This window comes from Equus caballus, chromosome 8 (assembly GCF_041296265.1).
Source record: "Equus caballus isolate H_3958 breed thoroughbred chromosome 8, TB-T2T, whole genome shotgun sequence".
NCBI classification, from domain to species: domain Eukaryota; kingdom Metazoa; phylum Chordata; class Mammalia; order Perissodactyla; family Equidae; genus Equus; species Equus caballus.
Window position 1 is genome coordinate 63,650,014 of NC_091691.1, and position 19,381 is coordinate 63,669,394.

Consider the following 19,381-nt stretch of genomic DNA (forward strand, 5'->3'; position numbering starts at 1 on the left):
TGAGTAAGTCAACAAGAGAACTCTCCCTGCTTTGATCTGTACATCTCAGAGATGGGAAAATGGACACAACAAAGCCCCAGACAACAGTCACCATCACATCAAGCAGTGGTAGCAAGGGTGGGATTGGGGTTGAGAGAACGTATCTACATGCTAGAAGATTTATATGTGTGTGTGTGTGTATATATATATATATTCCCAGTGGCATGTCGACAGATTATGTTCAATTCCCAGCCTAACTGCAATTTCCCTTTCTCCTAATTAAGGAAGAACATCATAACACAACGAGTGATCTTCTTATAGATGTAAATCTTGAACCCCTCTAAAACGATGTATATTTATACGTAATTATACAAATCATTTTTAAACTGCATCAATTAATTGATAGTCACCAGCTTCTTGCAACACGTCTCACAACCAGTTAGAAGATAGTAGGCTGTCTTGATGCCAAAGGACTGAGAACTGCGGACTTCGAGCAGTGTTTCTCGTACTTTAATGTGAATACGAACTGCCTGGGGACGGTGTGCATTCAAAAATGCAGATTCCTATTCTTTAGGCCTGGAGCGGAGGCCTGAGATTCTGCATTTCTAACAAGCCTAGTGCCTTGTGACTCCAAGTATGGTCCTGGACCAGCAGCAGTGGCATCACCAGGGAGCTATTTTAAGCATGTAGGTGATTCCAATGTGCAGCCACTGTTGAGAACTGCTACTCCAAAATGACTGAGTGAAGTCACCATAAGATGATTGTTTCTTGACCTTCCCCAGCTACAAGCCCTTTGAGAGCCTTCCAGAAGTTTGTAGAATAAGTCATTATCAGAATCACCTGGAGAGCTTTGTCAACCCCTTTCCCACGCTCCTCACTTTTGGAACCAGTATGTGGTAGAACCTGGGCTTGAGAATTTTGAGGAGATCTCCAAGTGTTTTAGGAAAAGGACACTTAGATCCACTGACCTGTTCCAGTCTCTGGCCCTGGACTAAATCATGAACTAGACTAATTCCTATCCTTTCTATACCCTCTCTCCCATATTTTACCCTATTTATATGATTCTTTTACTTCCATTAAAGTTTATATCAGTCATTTCTATGTAGATATAAATGAGTTTGACATTTTTGTACTTTTCCCAGGGATACTTGGATAATTTGTCATCACTGTGAAGTAAAGAGTCCATCTCCTATTAAAATAGTGTCAGACATCAGCAAACAGATAAGAAACATCACTTGAGGTCGGCAGACTTCTCTACCCACATGCCAACACTTCCTCCCACTCCCACACCCCCGCCCCTGCCCCAGCCCTTTTCTACTGGAGATTGCCTCGATTTAAGGCAAACTATTGAAGCTTTGTCTACTTCCATTTATTTCTAAAGACAAACTGTGAGATATTAATGATTAATGTCTGAAATTAACGCTAATATTATTTTTAAGATTCTATGAAGCACTAAATACTACTTTTAAGAATATATTTTGTTTATTCTTGATATGGCTGTTGACAAAATAATTGTATTATGCAAGCTGTTGCCTTATCTAGTACACTGGTATAAAATGTATGCAGTTACATGGATGTAACTTCCCGTCACCTGTGCCTAATAGCAGGTAGTCCATGATGGACAGTTAAAGCTGGATGGATAGTTAGTAAAGTGTGCACAGTGCCATCTAGTGGTGGACAGTCACCATTGCACAACCTAAATGCCCTCATTTTCTAAAATGATTTGATAACAACAGTAAGTGACAAATTTATACAACTGTCAGACTTTTAAAACAAGCCTCTTAATAACTTCCTAATGACTCTCAACCTAGCACATTTCTTAGTGTTGCTATTTAATTAAGCAAAAGGCTTGTGAGACATCTTTTCCAACAATAATGAAAAGGGATTGAATGCTTATTATGCACTAAGCACTGTGTGAGATACTTTATATGAATCATCTCATTTGATCCCCACAATAACCCCGTAATGGAGGAAGTATTACTGTCCCCACTTTGCAGATGAGGAAACTGAAGCTTAAGGACGTTAAGTGACTTGCTCAAGGTTGTGTGGATAGGCAGTAGGGCAAGCCAGGAGCCTGCACTGTTCTGCACTGTGCTCTGTGCCTCCCAAAGTAGTTACCAGTGAAAGAAAGTTTCCAAGAAATCTTTATGAAGAGGGCCTTCCTCACCAGGTCTCAAATGATCAAAAACGGTAAAATCAATTCAATTCCAACAATTCAGAATTCATGACAACTAAACAGAAGAAATATCTGCTTTTGTGGCTGCGATGTGGTTTCTGCTTCTTTTGTTATCACCCGCATGTAATATATATTCAAAATTATATGTTAGTTTATTGAATTTGGCGGACTGGGCTAAAACTTAGGTTTGGACTCATAGATGCTGTAAATTAATAATAGCACAGCCTGACTGCAGATCAGAGAGTGTTCACTTCTTAAGACTAAGAGCTGGCATTTGTTCAGCACCCATGATATGCCAAGTCCTGTGGTGAGCACTTGTATATACATTTTCTCTCTTATCCTCAATACAACTCCCTCTGGGTGGTATTAGTTTCCTCATTTCTAAAAAGGGCATAATAAAATTGATAAGGTGAAATAACTTACCCACAGTTTTACACTTATTAGTGGAGCCGGGAGTGAAACCTCAATCTTTGCGATTGCAAAATCTGTATCCTTTCCACTCTGCTACTCCTGGAAAATAAGTATGTATAATGTGAGTGATTACAGTTTTCTTGTGTACTTACTGCTACCCCCTCCTGCAAAAATACCACCGTCCCTTACTTGGACTACAGCACTAGACTTCAGCTACTTCCATATGCATGTCTGTCCATCTCCGTTCCTTTCTTCCTTTACAGTCAGAAATGATATTTTTAAGCTACATTTCTGATCATGTCTCTCTCTTATTTAAAAGCCATGTCTTCGTACTCTTAACATAAAGACCGTAATCCTTATCCTAGATACCGTGTTCCTCCAGCCTTACCTTGTTCCTCTGGCCCCTTCACAACCATATCATAATCGCATTTTGTACCTAGCACCCTGTCTGTCAGAGTGGGTCATCATTTCTGATTATCTGTTGGTGTGATGGGGAGTCATGTCTATATACTCTCTGAGCAGGAACCACATCTGTATTGTTTTCTCTGAGTCCCCAGGCCCAACTACAGTGCCTTGCCCATAATTATGAAAACTAGTTTTATTTATTTATAGCTATCTATTCTCACAGCCAGAATGACTATTTTATTTTTCCTTATATAGAGACCTTAAATATGTGGAAACACAAATAGGGAGCATATTTCTTTTTAATAACTTTCACATGATTTTGGGATATTTTATTTGTCAATGTAATAGGCTATTATTATTTTCTACATTACATGCCCTATTCCAATAATTTTTTCTTTTTTTTTTTTTTGAGGAAGATTAGCCCTGAGCTAACTACTGCCACTCCTCCTCTTTTTGCTGAGGAAGACTGGCCCTGAGCTAACATCCATGCCCATCTTCCTCTCCAATAATTTTTACAGGCAACATTCCATTGACTCTTCATGGTAACATCTGGGGGTAGGTGCTATTATGAGCCCCACTTTTCTAAGATGAAAACTCAGAGGAGTCTAGTAACTTGATGGATGGCATACCTAGGATTCAAACCAAGGCTTGTGTGATTTTTCATGGCTATGCCTCATTGCCTCTTTAGCAATGGAAGGCATCCTCAGAAGACTCTGTTCCATTTAGTCAACAGATACTCATTAAGCTCCTATAATGTGTGAGGCTAGGGGTGTGAACATTTATCATGACAGAGACTCTTCCTGTGGCATGTACAATGCAGAGGGGAAACAACAACCAGCTGGTCTGCAAGAGAGTTCACTAAATGCTGTGATGTGGAAGAACAGGGTTCCAAGGTGCACGCAGGAGAGATACAAAACCTAGAGGCAGGAGCTCCAGAAAGACATCCTTGAAGAAGTGGTGTTGACGCTAAGGTATGAGCGGTGAGAAACAGATAAGAAGGTATGAGGGTGAGAAACAGATAAGAAGTAAATGGCGCCAGATCAAAAATAACTTTGCAAGCCATGTTGAGGAGTTTGGATTTCAAATTAATGGCAAGTTATTAAAGGACTTTAAGCAGCATACACATGAGATGTCAGACTTGTAGTTCAGAAATATCACTCTGGCTACAGTGTATAGAAAGAATTGAAGTGGAGAAAGAATACAGACAAAGGAACTGGCTCAGTCAACCAGTAAGAGGTAATTGTGACAGCGTTGGATGATGGAATTGGGTGATGGGAATAAGGGTCCATGGAAATGGAGGCATTAAAGTGATATTTAGGAGATAGAGTCCATAGAACTTGGTCACTGATAGCATGTGAGAGGCAAGGACCTAGGAATGAAATCCAGATTCTGGCTGGAGTAGGAGCTGGAGGAGGGATGGAGGGTGATACCATTTACCAGGGAGGGGAACCCCAGAGAAAGTGGGTTTGGCAGAGAAGAGATGAGTGTAGAGGCTGGACCAGTAGAGGCTGAATTGCCTGAGGGACCTCCCTGTGGGTATGTTGGCCACTCCCATGCACCTGTATGATTCTGTCTCTGGGCATCCTGAGAGCCTCTCTGTGCCCTACAAAGGCTCACCAGGAGAGACCAAGGCATCCAGATTATCTCCCTCCACAAGCAACCATTTTTTTTCTCAGCTTGCGGCTGTCTCCCTCCTATGCTCAAGTTCGCAGTCCATGCTCCTCTCCTCCAATGACTGTTTCACATGATTCATAGGCAGGAACCAGATGAAAATGGGTCAGGAAGCCTACCTCTCATGATTACCTGGGCACAGATACCAGTCAGGATGACAGGCCAGATCTCATCATCACTGCTCTCTTTGCATCCTGTACCCAGACATATCCCCAAGGACTTTAGCCAGAGGATCTGTAGATTAAGTATATAGCAAATACGTATAGGAGACCCAGCTATTTCCCTCAAAAAGTTAAATAAATAAATTCAACTTATAGATGCCACCTCCCTGGGAGTGCCTTGGTTGCTAAATTGAAAAATTGGATAAATAACATTAAGAAATACGAATAATTTTCTTGTTGTGTGATATACCAAGAAGGTTGCAAACTTGAAATCACATAAATCTGAGTTTATCCAAATCTAATAAATATTTATTTCAGTTGGAAAGTGATTTGTATTCCTCTGCCCGCAACCAGAGATATGCTGAAAAGTTGTCCTTTTGACATGACTCCTAGTATTCGTTTGTTCAAGTATAAAGTGTTGTCTCTGGGTACCAGGCATTACCACTTTTGACTTCATACATTGTCCCATTTAAGGAACACCATCCCGCTTTCTAGTTGAGGAAAGTGAGGCTCGAATCTTCAAGGCTAAGAGGAGCTGCACTTGTAGAAGAAGAAGAGCCAGATTTGGACCCAGGTCTCTGGACTCCAAGGCCAGGAGCTCAATTGTGTTGGTTTTGTTCTTTAAATATAGTGTTAGAAGTGAGCAAAGAGGCAGGAGACTAAAACTTGGGAGTTGTTGATTGAAAAACATATGTGGAGTGCAGATTTCATAGGAACTAAAATGTAAGTGTATATTTCATTGAGAAAGACAACGTTTATTTTTAAACAAAAAGGTAATGAAAAGTGAACCGTAAACTTCGTGAAGATATAAAAAAATTAGAACTCTCATACACCACTGATGGGAATGTAAAATAGTACAACTACTTTGAAAAACGTTTTGGAAGTTTCATAATTAAACACCCATACCATACACCTACCAAATAAACAAGCAACCTAGCTACTTTGTTTCTAAGTATTTACCCAGAGAAATGGAAGCGTATGTCTATACAAAGATTTGTACGTGATTGTTCATAGCAACTTTATTCAGGATAACCAAAAAGTGAAACAATCCAAATGTCTACCAGAGGTAAGTTGATGACCAAATTGTGGTATATCCATATCATAGAATACTATTCAGCAATGAAAAGGAAAAGCTATTACACATGCAACAACATGGACGATTCTCAAAATAGTTACACTAAGTAAAAGAATCCAGACCAAAGAAAGAGCACCTATGTATGATTCCAGCTGTATAGAATTCTAGAAAATCATGATGGGAGGCAGATCTGTGGTTGCCTGGGATGGGGAGTGGGATGGATTAAAAGGAGCATGAGGAGACTTTTCCGGGTGATGGACGTGTTCGTTGTCTTGATTATGGTGGTGGTGGTTTCTGGGATGTCAAAACAAGACCTCAGGGTGAACAGAAAAGAAATAGAAATGGATTTCTTGACTATCCTAGTGAAAATAACCATGCCTTAAGTTACATGAGCTAGTAAACAGTGTATCCAGGAAACTGTTTGTTCTTGACTAGGTTAGTTAAGTGATCTGTGACTTAGTCCTACTGCTCATTGCGTAGATAACTTTTCCTTTTTCCCCTGCCTGTCTTCCTGCCTATTTAATGTTCCCTTTTTTCTTATTTCAAACCTTCTACTACTAAAAATATGTAAATAAATGCAAATATTTTAAATATCAAATGCACTTTTGATATCCTTTCAAACAGTAGAATTTAAGTGTTGTTTTTCTCTACGTTTTTTTTGAAGGGTCAGTGTGTGCAGTGGGATAGTGCTTTAAAGCCAGATAGACTTGTTAATCTCAATCACAAGTACTATATACTTCGACGTTGCTAAGAAACTAGATCTTAAATGTTCTCATCTCAAAAAAGAAATGATAATTATGGGACATGGTGTGTTAGCTAATATTATGGCGGTAATCATACTGCAATATAGAAATGTATCAAATCAACACGTTGTTCACCGTAACCTTATGCAATGTTATATGTCAATTATATCTCAATATGAAAATAAAAACAGATAGACTTGAATTTGAATGCTGATTTTGCCATTGACTGACCTTGGACCTTTGCATTTGTCAGTTTCCTCACATGTAATATGGGAATAATAGCTATATTTCAAGGGCATTATGAAGATTAGAAATAACGGTCTACTGTGGTGTTCAGTAAATCATTTGCTTGCCATTATACATCGTACATCAAGTCTTTGAGATCATGCTCTATATACGTTTACTTATGTCAATCTCTACAACAGTCACATACCCAAGCCTGCGAGGCACCTGGACAAAACAGGACAGATGGTACATGAAAATAATGAATTCACCTCTCCATGCACTTTAGGCTGATGTGTTCACTCTGCTTTAATTGTATGTAGTGCACCTGGTGGACATTTGGAACGTCATAGAAGCATTGCGGGAAAATGCTCTGAACAACCTGGACCCAAACATAGAACTCAATGTGGCCCGCTTGGAGGCTGTGCTCTCCACCATATTTTACCAGCTCAACAAACGGATGCCAACCACTCACCAAATCCAGGTGGAGCAGTCCATCAGCCTCCTGCTTAACTTCCTGCTGGCAGCCTTTGATCCGTAAGCTTCCCCTGAATGTCTGTTACTCTCTGTATGTTCAGTCTCCCCTTCCTCTTGTCCTTTTTAGTCTTTATTCCAAATAATTTTCTAGGGGAACCAACTACCTTTTTTTCCTTGATCAGATACTTATTCAACAATGTCTCTATGTGTTTAACATAAATTTTAAATGCTATACAGAAGACTAGAGAGTAAAATAACACCATAGGAAATTGAGGACAACTGTATTTTATGTGCTGACCTTTATTTAACTCATCCCACGCTTCCTAGAAGTGAAGGACACTTGAAACTGTTACGTGATGGCATGCCTTTGGAGCAATTTAATGAAGCATGAAGTGGAAGGATGTTTTTAGCTCTCTTCTTTGCAAATTGTCTAAGACAGTGTTTCTGAGGTGTCATAACAAGACCCTAGAGCAAACAGGAAGAAACTGAAAGGAGTTTCTTGACCAGCCTAGTGAAAGTAGCCATGACTTGCGTTGAATGGGCTGGTCAGTAACGTACTATGTCAAACAATGTGATGCTGTCCACACACCGAAATCGAAAATCAGCCTCACTATCTTAGAATTTTCCCTTGTAGAATCAGAGAGTTTCAGAGCCGGCTGAGATCTTAAAGACTGTTCTTCTAAATCTCTCATTTTACAGATGAAGGATCTGACGCACAAAGAGATTGTCACTGTCCAGTGTCTCTCAGTGTGTTAGTGGCAGAATGGTGACTTAGGTATTCAGCTTAGATTTCTTTCCCAAGGCATATGTGGCAGCCCTGCGAAATGTAAAAGCTCCCTGAATTACATTATCAGCCTAAATTTCAAAATGGCTTTTGCTGATAGCTCTTAGTCTAGATATAGTATCAACACCTCCACTTTCACTACTGGTATTGAATATTAAAAGGGAAAATTGCTAACTTGACCTTTCAGCAATCACATTTTAAGACTCTCAGAAGATTTTGCTTAGTCTCTTTGTCTGCCAATGCTTGGGAGTGGCTCAACCTGACACTGGAGATGTTCCAGCCAGGTGGATGTTATTATGCCACTCACTTACAAAAGTCACCAGCTGTCACTTTGCAACCTAGAGTGGTAACAGAATTGGTCATGCTCAGTTTGACCAGTGTACATTATTGTCTCCATGATGCTTATATACTGAGAAATTCTCAAGCAGAAATAAACAATTTTAAAACAAGAAGTCCAGAGTGATAGAGCCTGCTTAGTCTGTACAGACTTCAGAACTGATGTACTGTTTTGGAGTAATCACTATGGTAACTGAGTGGCAGGCAGGTAGAGAAGGCTGTGGTTCCACATGACAGGTGGCAGAATGGAACCAGGCTGTAGAATTTCCATAACAGAATTTCCATCCTTTTCCCTTAACAAGAACATGACATCTTTCAGACTTGCTACTAAAATCTTCAGGGAACTTATTTGTTATAAATGTAACAGTGGAAAATGTAAAAAGAGAAATATAATTTCCTGCTAAATCTTGGAGTGTTGCTAGAGGATTCATAAGGAAGCAAAGCTAAAGCATAATTTGGACCCACTCTAGACAGAAACAGGGCCAGATTAATGATAAGGAAGTGGGGGGGGGAGTAAATATATGGGACTTAAACTGATAGAGTTAGATTTTTCACTTTTGTTTAGAAATATTGGGAAGATCATTTCAAAAAATAGAGCTGTAAATGTTCTCTAAATAGCTATGATAGTGTAGCTGAATCATTTCAAGACTGATGAATGGTGAGCTTAAGGACTACCCCAAGGTAAAGAGAAGTTCACACCGATGTTCAGAAGTGTTTGGTTAGTACTCTTCTTACAGAGAGGAAGGCCCCTGATGCATACTTTCAGTAATCTCATAGTGATTTATAAACACATCCACGTAGAGAAACTTCATTGTAGAGATTCATAGATCTCCATAGAGATCCCAGTCTGCAGGCACTTCTGCCTTCTCTCCTTTGTCACGGAAAGTGAGGATCGACAGTTGTACTGATGCTCAAATGTCCAACTGATGAGTTTGGAAATTTTAGACAATGTCAGATGTAAGCCATCAGGAAGTACCACTACCTGGAAATATAACTTAGAAGTGAATATAAAAAGAGAACTAAGAATAAAATGAATGTTCAATTCTATGTCTAATAATAGTAAACTCCTGTTTATTCAGATGAGATCCAGTATGGAAATCTGATGTCACTTCTTATCACCTATCCTGTGTGTTTTCAAGGGAGCCTTCTGTATCTTGTTAGACATGAATGAGCCTGATACTAATAGATCAAGATGTGTTGTTGCTATTATAGAATCACTAAAACATTTAGGAGATTTTTCCACATTCTGTATTTTAAATGGACATATTTAAAAAAAAAAAGAAAAGAAAATATCCAAAATAAAAGTTAGAGATGCCTTCAGAACCTGGACTCTAAAGAGGTAATGCAGAAAAGAAGGAAAGACAGTATAGCAATTTAAACTCATGAAGAATAAGAACTTGTGTTTAAAGAAATGTGGTCATTATTTTGGTGGTGCCTTAAAATTCACCAGACCCAGCCAGTTGGACTCTGCCAAGAAAATAGTAACCTGAAATGAGGATCAAGGCCCACTTCACATGGACGTGCCCCCAGGAGCCAGACTCACCTTCCCACAACCATAGTTCCCCAAGAATAGCGCTCTCCTGTTCCTCCCCTCCCCCAGACCACCTGGATCTCGGTTCTCATAAAGGCATGCTTACTGCAGACCATAAACTGCTGGTTTCAAGGTTTCTCTGTTCTTTGGCCAAGTCAGCCTCTTAGAAGATGCAATACATAGGTACATACGTAGCATGATTTGTAGATGTTAGCAGCTAGCATTTGCCCCCAGTGGCCTATGCCCAGGCTTGTTCTGTCCCTGGATAGGCATTCCCTTGAGTCTAGATTTTTGTTCTTCATGACTTTCCTTCTAAAAATGGCTATATCCCTGGGCGGGGTGACCCAGTGAGCCATTACCAACCAACTTATAAGCAGACCCTTTCCATACCCAGAAGTGACCTTCTCTAGGGTCTCTAGGGAAATGGATGGGTGTACCAGAGAAGGATGGGCAAGGAGATGTCAGAAGAAGCAGGGGCTGACGGGGAAGAAGAGTATTAGGAAACAGCCAGAGTCTTGAGCCCATCTCTTCCTCTTGTCTCTTTCCTTCTGTGCATCCCAGGAACTGGCCTGCCGCCTTCCACCTGAGGCTCTCTCCTTCAGAATCCACTACAAATTGGCAGCAACTCTTCCTCTCACCTCTTGTCCATATCTGAGCAGGGGGGAAAATATATCTTTGAAGTGTTCTAAGGACTTTTACTGTTATTATTTTTTAGGAAATTGCAAGTAGAAAAAAAAGACAACATGGCAGAAAGTTACAAGATGAAAATAATTCTTTTTAAATATCTTTGTTGAGGTATAATTGTTATGTTGAAAGTAATTCTTAAAAGTCTATGATGTGTGGCCTTTTGGAGAGGTAAGGTCACAAAGTCTGGTGCACTGGAAGCCCTTCCCTTCTCCTGGCTGGGTGGGTCGCCCTTCTCCAGGTCCTACTGCTCCTTGCACATGAGTCTGCTACTCTCTTAGAGAGTCTGAGCCTGTCCTACTGCTTGTCTGACTGCCTCCTACAAGCTGCTTTAGAGTGGGACCACGTCTTATTCTTTGTGTGCACAGCACCTGAGACAACACTCATTACATAATGAATCAGTGAGTGAATGAATGAATGAAAATCAAAGGTTGACTTTTCTTTGCTCTTGTCCCACTAATTTCATTCTTTTTCTGAGATTAAGTCCTCTTTATTCTGCAATATATTATCAAGACTAGCGAGTCCAAGTTTGCCCTGCCGCCTAGATTCATACCCTCTAGTTTTACTTTTGCTCCACAGAGAAGAAAACCAGATGCTCATGGTCACTAGCGTGGTAATCCTATTTTCACAAAAGACTTCATATACTTCTCTTACTCTCTTCCTACTTCCCTGGAAAGCACTAACAACAGCTTTAGTCTGTTGATTTAATCTCATTTCAATTCAGTAGAATCTTCCTTCTTTGGACAGCTCCTCATAAAGTAGATTATGTGACGGTGGCCTTGTTTTTAGCAAATATTGTTTTCACATACACTCAGCCAGTCAAACCTCATAGTCGGACAATAATAAACATTACAAGAAATAGCAATTTTCCTATTTTCAGTGGTCAAGCTATATTCTTAATGCCAATTCTCTAATGATAATATTATAATAATGGTAATTCTGGCTAAGGTGTACTGAGCATTTACTGTAGGCCAACAATCTTACTGATTTGGCACTGCATCATTATAACTTTCCAGGTTGAGAAAGTGATGAAGCTGAGACGTAGAGAGGCTAAGTAATTCACAGGTCATATAGCTTCATACTAGATAAGGTGAGTGGAAAAAAAATCATTTTGTGTCAGGAGTCAGTTTAAGTTCAGTTCTATTCATACTTTCTGTTTCATTTTTTTAAATGAGAATTAATGTACATTTTCTCCCCCAGATTTACCCTGCTTATTACAGGAAATTATTATTATATTCACATTTCTAACCTTTCCAGTTTGTGGCATTTAGACATCATTGACAGAGTGTATGTGAAAGAAATATTTGGTCTTAACAAGTTTTACATTATAAATTTAGAGTCAGTTTTATGACAGCCATCCAGAACTCCAAATCCATCATATAATGCTCTTTCATAGAGCGTACAAAATCCTGGTATTTTCCTCTTTGTTTGACACGTCACACCTTGCTTGCCATTTGAACATCCATTCCCACTGCTGAGTCCCCCGACACTATGAAAGGGACCACAGCACTATTTCAGATGCGGGGATATGAAGTAATCCTGAAACTCTGCCAAAATCCTCTGCCTTTTGAGTTTTAAACTGATTCTGATGTTTAATGCAAAATGTAATACAAAGTACACAGCCATTTCTCTGTGCACCAACAAAATGTTTTGTTCCCCCTTGAGACTGTGTGGATGTGTGAGAGCGAAAGGAAAAGAGAAAAGTCATACAAAACCAAATGTTCTTCTTTTTGCTTCTCATTGTCTATGTGGCTAAAACTAGATAGTTAACATAGTGTTTACTTGGCGTGGTGATTTTTTTCTTGGCACATCTTAAATTCAAGATGTCCATAGAACATTATCCTCTAGTCACTAAAATTTTGTTCTGGTAGAAGATAGTTTGTTCCAAGATTCCTACATGTTGCTAAGATGGAACCTCTTTCCGAAGTGTTTTCACAATTGTAGTGAATTGAACATCCTTAATGTCACTCATCTATCTGTCAGACCTATCCTTTGCATGGGTGGTAGATGGGATTTGTTGGGGTAAGGGAGACATGTCAACAGTTTTGGCCCCTTCCGTTCTGGGGAAATTCCTGGCAAACTCACTTGGCCCTGTTCTATGAGGAATTCTTTTTTTTTTTTTTTTTTTTGAGGAAGATTAGCCCAGAGCTAACATCTGCTGCTGATCCTCCTCTTTTTGCTGAGGAAGACTGGCCCTGAGCTCACATCCGTGCCCATCTTCCTCTACTTTATATGTGGGATGGCTACCACAGCATGGCATGCCAAACGGTGCCATGTCCGCACCCGGGATCCCAACCGGCGAACCCTGGGGCGCTGAAGCAGAACATGCGCACTTAACCACTGCACCACCAGGCCGGCCCCAATGAGGGATTCTTATCGCAGATGTTTTGCTAACATTTTGGACAGCCCAAAGAGATGCCAGCGCCAAATAAGGGGTTTCTCTCTGTTCACATGTTAACTCCACTGTCCCAAAAGCAAGAATCATTATGTACATGATCAATTCTAAATTCAAGGTATCACATGACTGTACAATCTAATATTAAGGGCCATAAAGTCAATCTTTGTAATTTTACTCAAAAATTTAGCATTTCTCAATGTAAAACTTAAGTGATTAATCAGAAAGTTTCTTTTCACTTGTGCATTCATTAATTTAACTAATATATAGTAAGAGCTTACCAGATGCTAATTGCTATGCTAGGCTGAGGATGAAAGATGAATAAGATGAGGTCCCTGCCCTTTGTAAAAAGGCATTGCATTAAAATTAACTGTTTTTGACTCTTTCTTCCCAATGGACTATGAGCAAATATCCCCAACCTCTGAGGCATTGCCAATAAATACCTATTGAGTGATCCACGTGAACAAAATAATTCCCTGCTAAAGGAACGGGTTATGATAGAGGCATGTTGTGGAAGCCAGAAGAGGAAGTAATTCTCTCAGTTAATTAAGCCACTAAAACGTGTGAGAAAGAGCAGTCTGAGCACTGTGCCTTTGCTTGTAAAAATGCTTACCAAATGTTTTTGTAAAATATGTTGGTAAAAGAAGAGCTTCTGGTTTTAGTACTCTCAAATAGAGAATAATTCGTTCAGTCTGTTCAAAAAAGAATCAGTCAGAATTCAAATCTCACTTTTGAGGACATGAAATTTATCATGGGATTTTGCAGCTTCAAACAGGAAACTCTGTTAGCAATTTGGGGAAAATGTACATTCTGTTCCGAGTTCAGCCCAGCACCCCAGACCTATCAATGTCTATTTGTTGCTTTTCTTTCTTGTCAAAAGCAGGTTTCTTCTCCCACACAACTTTTCCCTGAAAGTACTATCTTCTTAGTTAGAAGCAATCAGCTTGTCTCTTCATAGAAAACTCAGCCCAACATAATACAGTTCCTCACTTTTTATGATGGAGTCAAACTTTGAAGTAATCAGTGTTTTTAAGACAGACACTCTACAAATCTCCATGTATATGTTAGCCAAAGGATGAGTGCTTCCCTGTTTCCATTTTCAATCGGTCACCCCTTAGGAAAATTTTCAGAGTGAGAAACCAAAGTATAAAGGGAAATAAAAGATTTAAAGAAACATTGATTTATGAAGCAATTTCAGTTTGTACCTTTGAAATTTGCTGGTTCTCTTAAATACCCTTTAGGTATTAATGAAATACCAATATAACAATTTAATTGGGTATTTTTTGACATCAAACCAGAACAAGAAAGTAAAATTTGCATAGGCAAAAGCTTCAGGATAATTGGCTTAAAAATGGAATATATTCCATTATGCCAAAAAACAAATAGTGGGGAAAAAAAGAGTAAAACGAGTATTATGCAGGGCCCAGCCTGGTGACATAGCGATTAAGTTCACATGCTCTGCTTCAGCGACCTTGGGTTTGTGGGTTTGGATCCTGGGCACAGACCTACACACCACTCATCAAGCTATGCTGTGGCAGCATCCCACAAACAAAGTAGAGGAAGATTGGCACTGATGTTAGCTCAGGGCCAGTCTTCCTCAGCCAACAAAGAGGAGGATAGGCAGCAGATGTTAGCTCAGGGCTAATCTTCCTCAAAAAAAAAACAAAAAAAGCCAGACAAGAGCTTAGTCTTTTTCTAGTGCTTTTCCTGGTGTTGCCCATTCCAATGCTGTCTGGCCTGCAGCATTAAAGTCAATCTACGTTTGTCATCCTCAGCACACTCTGGCAGATCCACTTCCTGAGCTGTGGCCGACAGCCAGCATTCCGTTTGTGTGGTTTTACTGCTTTACTCCTAGAGGCATTGCCTGTAGAGACTCACTTTGGAACAATATGCCGCTTTCCTGCTCATTTGCACAAGGCTCCTGGGAGCTTCCTGTCATCCATTCTAATGAGCTTGACTTTCCACTTTCTAGACACTTAAGGCATTTCACGGACTGTTCGTGAATCAAACTGCCCTGACTAGGGACGACTCCTCATGAACCCTTACACCTCTCCATGGGTGTACCAACTTCTCCCCACTCCTTGCTTCCTTTGATAATGCCAGTTCTTTTTTCACAAAACAATAGAGCCCCGATCCCAAAGTGACTTTGTTTAAATAATGGCCTTTTGGTATGGAATCTGGTATGGCCTTAGAAAATGTTTCTCTTCTCCCACTTCTCTTCAGCCTGTTATATCTACTGAAAATGTTCTTTGAAAAGATCTATTTGCATTTAAGTGCTTGGATCCCCACTCTCCATTGTGGAGTCAGTCATCTCTACTTACACCTTAACCTCCTTCAAGGTTTCTCCAGTACTGGGACTGAGCAAGAGCTAAACTCACCCAATGTTGGTGTACTTACACCATGAGCTACATTCCTGCATACCCCCTCGAATCCTTCTTCATGACAGGGGTCACATTTGCAATCTGGCACAGTAGCTTGCATGACAATGGATTCCAGTGGCCTAATTTCACCCTTGAGTTCCTGCAAAACTCTCATTGAGCTGCCCTCCAGTTGGTGATTTATCTAGATTTATTGTGTCAATTTGGCAGAATAGCTCTGATACAACCGCTGTTGGAGTTAATAGCATTAATCTTGCATTTCCAGGAACAGTACAGGACTGACCATCTCCCTGTGATCTTCTTCATTAAGAGCTAAGGTTTAAGAATTCGCCTGTGAGCATCATTGCGTCCTTTGGAGAACTCTGTTCCAGCGTCATCTGTGGTCTATCCTCTTTCTTGAGTTAAACTGTTCTCTCTGATTCATTGAAAGAAACTTCTCTTGCCCTTGAAGTCTCACATATAATGCTCCTTAATTTCTTTGCATTTTGAAAACTGCCTTATCACTATGTTATTCCTATTCTTCCATACTTCGTGGAGTTTCCTTTTCTCATTATTTGAACCATGTTTCAGCTTAGGAAAAGAACATAGTTATTTCCTAAAATAAAATTTTTGATACTTCCATTTATCCATGCAATTGGGAATGCAGGGGACATGGAATAAATTTAAATGAGGTGGCTTTTACAAAAATCATTGCATTTTTATTATAACTCCCTGCTCTGAAATTAGTAAACAACTTAATGAGTGGTAATTCAAAATTCTAGGGGCACCTATTATAATGATTAATAGTCCTTCATTAATATAAGAAATGTGTTGTTCACTAAGTCTGTGTGAGACAAAGTACAAGGCACTGGGATTTCAACAAATTCAGAAGACATGGTCTCTTCCCTCAAGGATCCCACCGTGTGGAATCGAGTCATATGCAGACGCATAAATAAATAAATCAAGGTCACTCAGTGTGCTAGATGCCAAATAATAGTAAAAGTGAAGGGAAAAGTGATTGCCTCCACATCCAGGGGGAACGCTGGTCTCAGAGCAGAGCGAATGATGACGTTGAGCTGAGTCTTGATGAATGGATGGGACAGTCCTGGGCAGACTGTGGTGGGAAGGGCAGGGGCATTAAACAGTGGGACTTTGGTGTGGAGTGCAACAGAAATGGTAGCAGATGAGACAGGAGAGGACAGGCAAAGTTGAACTATATCCTGTAGGCAAACGGAGGCAAGAGGGTTCTAAATCATGAAATAATAGGGTAAATTTGTGATAGAAGTGTGCAAACCAAGAGATCATTTAAGAAGTTATTACGGTGTCAGAGCAAGAGCTGATGGAAGCAATGGCAGTCAGAAGGGAACGGGTTTAATATACAGTTAAGAGATATATTTGAGTCCTTCAGCATTTGTTCAGGGTGGTAGTTAATTGAGGAAGAGCAAAAAGTCAAGGGTGACCTCCGTGCCAGGCTTCATTTTTGGGTAACTAGGTGCATGGTGATTCTGACAACCAGAAGAGGGACTGTAGGAGGAAGAGCAGACGAGTTGTGGGGGGTCTGAGTCTTACGGGAGGGCTTTGGAAAGATAGTGAGTTCTACTTTGAACATACTTGGTTTGACATGGGGCATGCAAGTGAAGATTTCCAATAAATAGTGACGTATGTCTGGCGCTCAGGCTTAGAAATATAAATGGGAGAGCCACTAGCATAGGGTTCAGTCAGTTTTGCATTCTGGCTAGCTGTTTTTCAGGTACTGTGCTGAGAATGACAGCAACAAAGAGGAGTAATAAATGATCTCTCTCTGGAGTCTAGTAAGGAACAAAGAAACATTGATTGTGTCTTATTCTTCTAATATGTCAGATGTATGAATCTTGCTCATATAAATGACTTATTCTATATACTAAACCCTTGTCAATACAGACTTTACTTACCTTTCAGCCACATTATTATTTTAAATACCTCTTTGATCATTCTTAAGAGTAGCAACTCTCAAAGAAATGAATTACTAATGTGGTACACTTTCTGATCCCAAGGATATAAGAAGAAACAGTTTATTCCAATTGGAAAATCATTTAGCTGAAATATTATATTTCTTACAGTATGCCCTTTATATCACATTTTGCGAAGGACAAGTTAGTTATACTTCCTGAATCAATGAAAACTTGGCAGCTCTGGTGTCATTTAGGTAGAAGGAGAACTATTCAAACAAAACTCCTACTCTGGCCCCTGAAATAGCAACCCCCTTTGAAAAGTAAATGTATCATATAAACACAGTTGGCTTGTGGGTAGGAAATGATGGTTGAAAGAAAGAGTTACCCATAGTTACCCTAACCAAATTCAGGAATTCTCTGACAAAAAAAAAAAGGTAGACTTTTCTGAAGACTTGTTTAAATAAATTATAGAGACTGTGGAATCATCATGCATAAAATTATTTTGTGAAACACACAGTGAAAAGCATGTTCTGTCATTTTAATCCATAGTTAAATATCCCTCTGGCTTCCACTCCATGCTTTCAGCAAATGGCATACACAAGAAATAACTTGAAGATTATGCTATCTCTTGAAAAAAGGAAACATTGACTAGAGAGATTTCCAGAAATGTGTGTCAAATTGTTTTCACAACCTTTTCTGAAATGGATGTGTTCACATAATGCATGCAGCTACAGTGTCCTATGATTTTGACAGAACAGGAAATGTCAAACCTCGCTATTGGAAGTTCTCCAAATGACATCTTTTTGTTTTTCTATTCTTATTAAACAGGGAAGGCCATGGTAAAATTTCAGTATTTGCTGTCAAAATGGCTTTAGCCACGTTGTGTGGAGGGAAGATCATGGACAAATTAAGATGTAAGTTATTCTTGGTGTCTCTCTCTTTGCTTACCCCTCCTGTGTACCACATTTTCCTCTCCTCCATGCCTGCCATGTCCCCTGCCCAGTTGTGACTTTCCTCATTTGATGAGAGTTTGAAATATGATCTTCATTGATCTTTGGATTTTGTCATAGAAATATTTTCATATTAGATAATGTTAATGAAATGCATATTTCCTTCTATTTATGCATTATTATTATTTATAACCTGTTGAGTATCACCAACTAGACTGCTTGTGGTATTAAGGCAAGATATACATTCTTTCAGGTTCGTTGGGCTGCACTGCCTCACAGGCGTAAGTCCATGGTCACAGGGACGTGAAGGCCATGTTGGGCAGCCTTCCTTTTTTAGGTAATCTAAAGCCAAATCTCCTAGAACCTTTCCTCATTCTTCTCAGCCAGTGCTGTGCAACTCCCTGGGAACCCCAAAGCTTCCGAGGTAGACATCGCCAGGGTATAGGCATGGGAACTGCATAGAGACTATTGACTGAGAATTAACTGGATGCCAATAAACATATGATAGCTAAGGTGCATTGAGAAATTATGGGCCTTTTATGTACATCTTGTCACCAAATGGGGCAGAGTTTTTTAACCAACGAAACAGCTAAGATGTTTTTGTTTGTTGTTTGTTTTAGATAAAGAAGCTGAGACTCAGAAAGTCAGAGTAAAGTAAATCACATAGCTAAGATGGTACCAGGATCTGAACTCTGACTTTTTCCCCCTACACCCATGGGTCTCAAATTTTAGGATGTATAGAATCACGTGAATGGCTTTTTAAAACACAGATTTCTGCGTCCCATTCCCAGGATTTCTGATTCAGAAGGCCTAGGGTGGGGGTATGGGCAAGAATTTTTATTTCTAACTATTTTAAAATGATGTATATGCTACTGTTTAAAAGAAAAGCTTCCATTTAACCTTCTCCCTTACCCTAACTACAGGAGTTTTGGTTATAATACTGTGTTAGAAAGAGCACTGTCATGGGATTGGGAGTCCCACATGTAAGCCCAGATATGTGACTAATTTGCTGAGTTATCCTGTGGAAGTCACTTCACTTCTTAGTCCTCAGCTCCCTTCTCCATCCTAACTTTGGAGATTTTGTTAGATACCG

General features: G+C 39.7%; 1 protein-coding gene across 46 annotated transcripts in view; it reads left to right on the top strand.

Moving 5' to 3' along the window:
- DTNA (dystrobrevin alpha) overlaps positions 1 to 19,381 on the top strand; it is a 359,383-nt gene that overhangs the window by 258,314 nt on the left and 81,688 nt on the right. For all 46 annotated transcript variants that reach the window (XM_070220869.1, XM_070220878.1, XM_070220881.1 and 43 more), the window contains 2 exons: positions 7,167 to 7,380; positions 18,167 to 18,252. In XM_070220869.1, coding sequence (XP_070076970.1) covers positions 7,167 to 7,380; positions 18,167 to 18,252 — 300 coding nt within the window. The remainder of the gene's footprint in view (positions 1 to 7,166; positions 7,381 to 18,166; positions 18,253 to 19,381) is intronic.